Here is a 9,313-nt window from a genome sequence, read left to right as displayed (position 1 = left end):
TACGTTTAAGGCAATCTATGTGTTTTATCTTCTCCCTCCAACCAACACACGAACTCAGATTCAGATTCAGATTTATTCAACACTTTCAGTAAAAACAGGAGAATACAGAAAATTGACAACACCATACTATAACAGAAAAGAATGATTACAATAAGCATGAGTACAAAATACAATACATTTGAAAGTGTTCGGAGACAGACAGAAAGGCTATGCCTTATATAAAAGTCCTGTCCCCATAGTATTTCATTCATAAAATATCAAAATATTGAATGAATACATTTCTTTATGAACTGATACACACATACATACGCGCACACACACACACACACACACACACACTGACATATTTTATAAGAGAAAAGTTTATCACACCATTTCTTCATACTGATTTAAAACATGCAATCTTAATTTTCTTTTAAACACATTCAGCGATGAACTCTGTCTTATTTCGACCGGAATAGCATTCCAAATTTTGGGTCCATTAAAAAATATAGAATTATATGATGGCATATAATTTCTGGCATAAGGCAATGTAAATTTATCTTTGATTCTCATATTATATCTTCTGTTATCACTTATTTGAAAATAGTTAATCAAACATTTTGGAAGCATCTTCCTAAAGCATAAATACATAAAAATTGCACTTTGATAATAGTGTATATCATTAAATTTTAAAATCTTCAGATTAAAAAATATAGGCGATGTATGGGCAAGAAAATCACAGTGATGAATAATACGGACCAGCTTCTTCTGCAATAAAAACAATCTCCTGGCATTGGTCATACCTGAATTTGCCCAAGCTATTGCACAGTAGTTTAAATGAGGTAATACAAGAGTATTATAAAGAAGAAGCAACACCTTTCTTGACAGAAATCGCAATTTATAAAATATTCCTACATTTTTTGACAATCTATTGCAGATAACACCAGTATGTTCGTTCCAATTAAGTTTGTTATCAATTGTCACACCAAGGAATTTGATCGAACAAACTTGATCAAAATGTAAATCTTTAACTTCAATCTTAATTTCGTTGATATCTATCTGTCTTTTCGTGAATACCATATAATTTGTTTTCTTTGCATTAAGAACAAGTTTATTACAGTCTAACCAATCAACAAATTTCAAAAATTCTTTATTAAAATCATTTTGAAGTACAACTGGATCTCTACCCTTCATGAACATACTGGTGTCATCAGCAAACATTATTAACTGCAAAAAATCTGAAACATTACACATATCATTTATATATAACAAAAAAAAAAGCAAAGGACCAAGGATAGATCCTTGTGGCACACCACATCTTATTGTCATCATATGAGATTCAATATCATCATACACAACATATTGCTTTCTTCTACTTAAATAGCTATCAAACCATTGTAGGTTCACTCCTCTTACACCATACAAATTAAGCTTTTGCAATAAAATTGAATGGTTTAATGAATCAAAAGCTTTACTCACATCTAAAAAAAAAGACCAATCATTATTTCTTTATCATCAAAAGTATCAGCGACCTTGTGTATAAATTCAGCAATGGCAGAAGATGTAGAATGTCCAGCTCGGACGCCAAACTGCTCATTACTAATTATATTGCACTTTTCAAAAAAACAGATAAACGATTATACACACATTTTTCTAATATCTTTGAGAAAAGAGGAAGAATAGATATAGGGCGATAATTTCTCACTTCTTCTTTTGACCCTCCCTTGTAAATTGGAATGACCTTAGCAATTTTCATTGATCCGGAACAATGCCTGATGTAAAAGATAAATTAATAATTGAACTCAGTGGATAAGATAAAATATGAATAACTTTTTTTAATATCATAACATTGACATTATCAAAACCAGGACTGTTATTGTTCTTGAATTTAGAAACAATGTCAATCGTCAGAATTATGTAGCGGAACTGATAGCGGAAAAGATATTATAAGGTGCTTTGGTCGAGAGATACCGAGTTATAATTTTATGGAGTATCATCGATATCAATGCTGATGTACTATAAAGAAATCCCCTCCTTTCAGATTTATGTTTCAAATTTCCATGGACAAATCACGCAATAAGAAGTATGCCAAGAAGGAGCAAGCTCTATAGTATGTGTGACTATCATGTTCTGTGGCAGACGGGCACCCTGCATAATTTCACGAAATATTCAAATAAATCAATGATCACTTTTATGTGAAATTGTGGTTCTTCGACAAGTGAGTGTAAATGAGATGAGGCATGGGGTACCTAGCTTTACATTTTAGACTACACAATCCCCAAAACAACACTGATGCGAGTTGTAGCCATATTTTTAAAAGGAGAAAAGCCTATACTATAAAAATCAACAATTTTTAGATATCCAATTTTAAGAAGTGCGATTCTAAAAGGAAGGTATAACTAAACAATACGAAAAATTGGCTGGTTTCATTTGATTACCATGCAAAACTATGTGTACAAGCTGAAGGATTAAAATTATGGCGTACCTTCTGCTCGGGTAAGGAACACTCTTTTCCCAAGCAAGAAACAGGACGAGATTTTTGTAACTTCTACAAAACGGAAATTCAGTGTTCTGATTGGCTGAATAAGCCCAGCTTGGGTGTTTTGAATGGATCACACAAAGTGGTGCGTTACTTTCACCAGGCCAGCCGACTTTTTATGATTAGCTCTACATTGACCAATCAAGGGTCCTCATAACCAAATTGCGAAGCTTGGCGTCCAATCACAGCTTTCCTTATTTTTCACAACATTTTGCATTTATTTTAGCAAAAGTGTGTTCTTGACCCCATTAAGATATGGCAAGTATCAAAAAGCATGATATTCGGCTTTACTTTCATGCCAGAACTATTAAGGCTCAAAATCAAAACGCAGTCGTAGCGAAGGTTAAAAAATTCATGTCACCTTTATTGCCGTAAGTTTCACCCATTTTTAAAATGTTTCATGAAAATAAAGAATAGGAAATTAAAGACAGACTACTCCTCTTTACATTTCTACTAGAATCAGAATAATGGATAAAGTAGGTAAGCCTACCTGGCTACAACAAACTAGAAAGAAGCCTTCCAGAAAGGGTTGGCTTATGATTTATGCATGATGAAAGAGGAGAGTTTCGGGGGGCCTAGACTGTAATCCTATTTGTATGAAAAGATTGAGCGTGGTTTTTAAAGGGACATTCTAGACAATGTTCATAATTCCACATCACGTGGTACATAAATCGCCAGCTCATTGTATAGATTTGTGGAATTTATTGCGGTCTTTGCGCAGAGAAACCAATACTCTGAAAAAAAATTAAAACAAATTACACTGAACAGTGTTGATGATATAGAAGCCTCACATATTTCAGAAATGTAGCAGTGTGATTCCATCACAATACCGCTTGATTGACAAGCTCACCAGTGTAGACTCTTTGCATGCCTTCAACTTTTGTTCTGCTTCCTTGAGCCCCTCTCATGCATTCTTATGGTGAGGCTGCCCATGTCATCATCCTTGTTCATTGGAATTTGTTATAAATTTTGAATGCATTCTTATTGTTCAAATGTAAAAATCTGAAAATCATCCGGAGGTCTAGTTATGAGAATACCTGCACTTAGTATATGCTGGGTAATCATACTTCGTATGACTACAACATACTAAACATAAGCAAAGCTCTTTAGGCTTGATCATTTGTGTTTTGTAAAAATGGGAAGCTTCGTTTCATTTCACTTTGAAGGTTATCATTTCGTATTTACAAAGGTAACACTTTGTTTTGACTTTGGCTTTAAAGAGATGAATAGGGTTAAACAAACAGAACATAAATGTACAACTGATAAGTTACGAAAAATTGAAGTGTTCACCCACCCCCCTCACTTCTCCCAAATAAAAGCTCAGGAATCAAAGAAGGTAACGATGCCGTCCCTTTACGACACTTTGTTTTGTACAGTATTACAATCAGTACATAGAACAGAAACGAGAATAATGTTTTTGATAAGGATATAGACAACTGGTAAAAACTTCGAATTGAAATCCATTATCTAGTAATTGTTTACGAGATTGAAATGCATTTAATGCTATAATTTTTCCACGGAGAATCATTTCAAATCCGTTAGTTGTGACTATTTTCCTTTTGTAGCAGTGCTAGCTTTCTTGAATATGTCCATGCAACATATGGGGAGCATTTCTTTAACAAACATTTCTAATCTAATGGCAATGTTGCTAAAATAATCCATTGTGCTTGTGTAGCGGTTGATTCAATCTAATAAAATAGCTCATGCATAAAAAGTCGCATCGAATGTATTAATACAAATTTTGCCGCTCCAGTGATAACAAATCAAATTCTTACCACTCAGGTATTTGCTTATTATTTATTTATCTTTTTTCAGCCTCCTTTTATATTGCGTTGGATAATGACATCACTTAAAAAATCCATACAAACATAGCTGACGATAGCGTCAAATAGAATCACGATGAAGTAAGCTTCGTATAAACGTCGAGATTTGGATATATTACAAACAAAAAACAACTTGAAACTTAATTTCCGATGACATTTCTTGTTTCTCATTAAGGACAAACCGGACACATCTTAGAATCTTCTTTACAAATTTGCTTGCATTACACAAACTCAGCAAGATATGTCAATCTTTATCACGTGTATGGTGAGCAGTAAACTGCTCTTGAAGGTATATTTTCGTCAAATTTTCTCATACCTCCACTTCACACTAATAAGACAGTATGACTGTGGAGAAAATTTGATCAGCAAAGCATACCCGCCTTTGCGTAACTGTTGACCAAATGAGCTACCGAAAATCGGTCACCTATGACCACCTGACCACCTCAAGCTGTTTTCTTTGATCAAAGATGCCGTCGTCGGTGAACCATTCTGACCACCAGCCGACCTCCCTTCATTTCACTATCAAACTTTATTTCCACAGTTAAAGAGCGTGTGTTATAATTATCTTCCCAAAGATTTTAACTTCTGTACGGAGAGAATATTGGCATGTGATATTATACAATCATTGTCCCTTTTTTAAACTTAGGGGGATATGTACATGATATCCTTTGCAGTATGGAATAATGGAGATATCAGTGTCAGTATCAGTGTCATATCTTAGGCTTCAAAAAACATCCACCAAGGATTTTAATGCACCAGATGACAAGCATCTTCATGGCGTCAGGAGTATACTTCTTATAAATTTCTCGTCCATTATTTTATTTCCTACCCCGACAATATGTATATTGGGAGAGGGACAGACGAACAACTTGACAAACTCTAGGAGATGACGATTATTACACAGTCATCATTTCGAGTAAGCAAAAGTTGTCAACTGCATCAATTCTCTGAAAAGTTACTGATAAATGATGATTACTAATCGTGTACTTAGTGTCACTGATGATCATTTAATTGGTATGGCAACCGACAGTTTACTTGAATATAAGGAATATGAAAAGCCCTACACTTTTGAACCGGAATCCGGTATTCATACCAACATGCAGCGATCCTGCCTTTGCTAAAGATATTTAACGAGATATTGTATCATCTGACACATCAGATCACACTACTGGGCGACTTTTCAAGATTCAAGCCAGCCATAAAAAAACACACACACATATAAAGCATTTAATAAAGCAAAATAATGGTCATGAAAAATATTGCATTTTAAACAATAGCGAACCTCAAAGTGTTAACAAGAATGAAAAGCGACTTGACGATTAAACAATAACAGGTGGGCCTAGTGATAATCGGCAGCTTCCTCAATATGTTAGTTTCGTCAACCATACAATGACAGCTTGACCTGGTAGGACGCCCCATACATGACCCGTTTTTCCGTCTTTACCATCAAATTGCTAACAAATAGATGAGGTGAGCACACTCTGATTAACCGCTATCACAGGACCACTTCGTTAAAATATTAGTGACGTCTTAGACAGAGCAGTTACCAATGATAACGACAGACTTAAAAGTATCTTCAGAAGATCCATGCTCTAATAGCTTCAAACACTGCATGATGATGTGAGGAAGATTTTCTTATAAATACAGCAGATGACATTGCAGATATTGTACATCGAGCTCCCAGAAGATAGATCATCCAACAAGCACCCTCAGTCTCCAACCGGTAAGTGTCGACCTTTTCTTATTAATCCTCTTTCTAACTATTGACAGCACACCTCTGCCGCTGTTTATTTTCTGAAAATAAAGATTTTCAGCTGAAGGCAAACGGTTGAGCACCAAGGAGCTGACTGTTATAGAATATTGAATCTAATACCAAATGTCCACACAAATACCTAATAGAATATTAAATCTAATTACAGTGATTGTTGGCCACACAAACGCCAAGTAAACTCCTCTCAAAAGGACATGGGCATTAACGCTGTTTGCAATAGATACTTTGCTGCCGTATCCAAGTGTCACAAGAACAATTGAAGAAAGAGGGAACATATGTTTTCTTTTACTAGAAAAAGAAAGAAGGCTACAATGTTCGAGACAACAGAGCAGAGTGTAAATGTCTCACGGTGATCATCTTGAGGCAACAACAAGTCAACATTAAAGATATTATAAACACATAATCTAAATCAATCATTTTTATTGCGACGCAAAATCAATCTGGAAGTACACATGCAGACTGGCCGTCGTCATGCAGTGTACAGACATAAAACACATTTAACAGGATAATAGTACTGCTACGCACAACCTCTCAACAATCAACTCGACTGCCTCCTTTTTTAGACTTAGGCGATCCATAAATAAATACAATGACACACAGACAACAGAAACGTACATTACATTGGATATCCGTGCAGTTGCAGTATCCGAGGGAGTAGCAACAGAGATTGTTCCCGTTATGGCGCATGTAAAAGATCAAAGTCTTTATCTTATGTATGGAGGAGAATATACATGGAGTTAAATTGTACCCGCTAACAGCTTGACCATGTATCCCTGGCCTACAATACCACCTGTAATTTGAGTATATCTTCGTTTGCTATGTTCCACTCACAGAAAACCTAAAAACCAAAAATGGCCAAGGCTCTGTTCTTCGTTCTCGCCGCTCTTCTCTTCGTCGCTGCCCTCGCCGAGGTCGAGATGGACGAGCAGGCTGAACTCCTCGACTACTTCATGGCCGAGAAGAGGGGAATGGGAAGGAACATGAGGAAATACAAGTGTAAGTATAGAGTTGATGTGCCGTAGTACGATTCCACCAAAGTGTATTGCACTCATTGCGTTTGAAACAATACGATAGCAAGCCATAATGAATATTATCTTGATTAATGACTCCCTCTGCGTAGGTTAAACTTAGTTTCTTTCCAGAAAAATTCGGCTCACTTTATAGGAAAACGACCAATCATTGAGATATTTAAGTAGCTGTTGTTGAAGAACGTGAGGAACGCAATAACGCGTGTTTATTAGTATCAACTGAAATGATGTTTTCACGTGTTTGCCACCCTACCAATCCGCTAACGCATACATAAACACACTCACACACACACACATACACACACACTCATATATAAATATAAATATAAATATAAATATAAATATATGCAATAGTGTTGGACAACCTAGCAAAATACCAAGAAAAACGCACTCCTGTTAGTGTTAAAATCACATTCGTTGATTTTATACCCTATCTTATGTTTTTTCAATTGAATATTATGGTGTATCATATTTAGGTTTTATTGCCCATGTTGTTTCTATTTTCTAGACTGCCAGCAGTGGGACCAGAACTGCTGGTGCAGTAGGAAGAGCGGAAAGGTCGTCTTCTGTAACGGTCAGTTATTTTACTTTAAGTTGTCTTCTTAATGGGTTCAACACGGATTAATATAAATCATATCTGATATCCATTCCCCTATAGATAAAGCATTTCCAAGCTTTTAAAGCTGGACAGCCTTTATGTGTTTTAGCATGGCGTAAAAAAAGAAAAGAACAAAAAAGTGCTGGGAATGTAGTTTAGGCGTTTTGTTCCAAGGCAAAGTTTTTCATCGACATCACATAGATATTGATCTACCGAGTATGTCAGCAATCTGCTGCAGTGTTTGAATCTCTCAGTTATATTGTTTTTCACGTTGCAAAATTTTAGAACATGGGAAGCAAAGAATCGGGCTTTTTGTTGATAAATTTCCTTTGTAAATGTGAATACGGTTAATAAAAATCAAGACCTCAGCACTTTCAAAACAATATTGTGCTTTAAGCAATTGGGCAAGCAGGCAAGGCAATTTTGCATTAGTTTGCCCACTGACAGAAAAATCACATTTGAAATGTTCACATGATTCTTTCGATCAATATTCTATATCATAAGATTAAATTACACTCTTTCCGATGTTCAAATACTGAACTACTCCCTGCCATGAATACATCTGTGCTCTAGATGCCACTTGTCAAAACGAAGACTGTTGAACGTAGTTTTTCATTTTGTGGAGTCACATTCTGGAGCCACATTGTGGAATGCAGCGCCTATAAAGGAGCTCCGCGGGTCACCCTCAATATTTTTTTCTTCTACTTTTTTCGGGTGGGGGGGGGGGGGGGGGACTGCTTCCCACATCAAAACAATGGTCCTTGATGAAATTGTTATGGCATCAAGTGTAATGTTTTTATTCATTATCATTCTCCACCTCTATATATAGGGAACAAGCCTATGCATGCATTGCATATGTAGTACCTTGAAGAGAACCGTGGAATTTGTGATGTTATCAAAGAGCAACTTCTGTTTTTTTAGGCTTCACTGTTGTATATCTCTTTGTATCTCGTACGTACGTACAGGAGCCGCCAGTGGAGACAACATCTAAACAACCCCGCTCACCGTACCAGAACTTCTCTCCTAAACCAACCGCCCCGACTCTGACTCACCATTAACGGTTACTCCATCTGCCGGTAGACTGGACAGCAACACGGACAGTGTTGATGCCATTTATTTGTTATCCATGGATGCTTTAAATAAAGAGATTTCAGTTATTTAGTCAAATCGATTGTCACTGCTTCAATGATTGCTTGTGTTGGACAAAATGTTGGTTGTAGACTTTGGGAAAGTGTGACTGAAATGACTTGAGATCGAGAAGAGAAACAATGCCATCTTCATTGATTGAGGTGTCAGCATTTTGTGCGCGTAAAGAGGGGGCTGTTTCGAGTGAATAGTGGCCTGTTTTTATCGATAAAGCTGATTGTACCAATTTTTTTCTAGGTTTTTTTTTTATTTACAAAAAAAAAAATATCTTTTTTACAAGTCCCATGGCTGATTTCGACATCACAAAATCAATATTCTTTACAACAATCAATGACAGTAGAAATGAAAAAACGTTTGATTCATTTCTGGACAATACAATAAGATTGTTCAGTCCAAAAAGTGGATCAGATCATTAAAATGTGTGTT

The 9,313-nt window shown here is 35.9% G+C and overlaps 1 protein-coding gene across 1 annotated transcript; it reads left to right on the top strand.

Annotated features, from left to right (window-relative positions):
- The first annotated feature begins 6,963 nt into the window (after positions 1 to 6,963).
- LOC140237266 (uncharacterized) lies at positions 6,964 to 8,781 on the top strand. The gene is made up of 3 exons (XM_072317209.1): positions 6,964 to 7,111; positions 7,652 to 7,717; positions 8,707 to 8,781. The coding sequence occupies exons 1-3, from the start codon at positions 6,967 to 6,969 to the stop codon at positions 8,730 to 8,732; spliced, it is 237 nt and encodes a 78-aa protein (XP_072173310.1). The 5' UTR covers positions 6,964 to 6,966; the 3' UTR covers positions 8,733 to 8,781.
- Positions 8,782 to 9,313: the final 532 nt, after the last annotated feature.

This window comes from Diadema setosum, chromosome 13 (assembly GCF_964275005.1).
Source record: "Diadema setosum chromosome 13, eeDiaSeto1, whole genome shotgun sequence".
In the NCBI taxonomy this organism is placed as follows: domain Eukaryota; kingdom Metazoa; phylum Echinodermata; class Echinoidea; order Diadematoida; family Diadematidae; genus Diadema; species Diadema setosum.
Note: the sequence above shows the minus strand (reverse complement) of the source record. Positions and strands in the feature narration are given on the sequence as shown.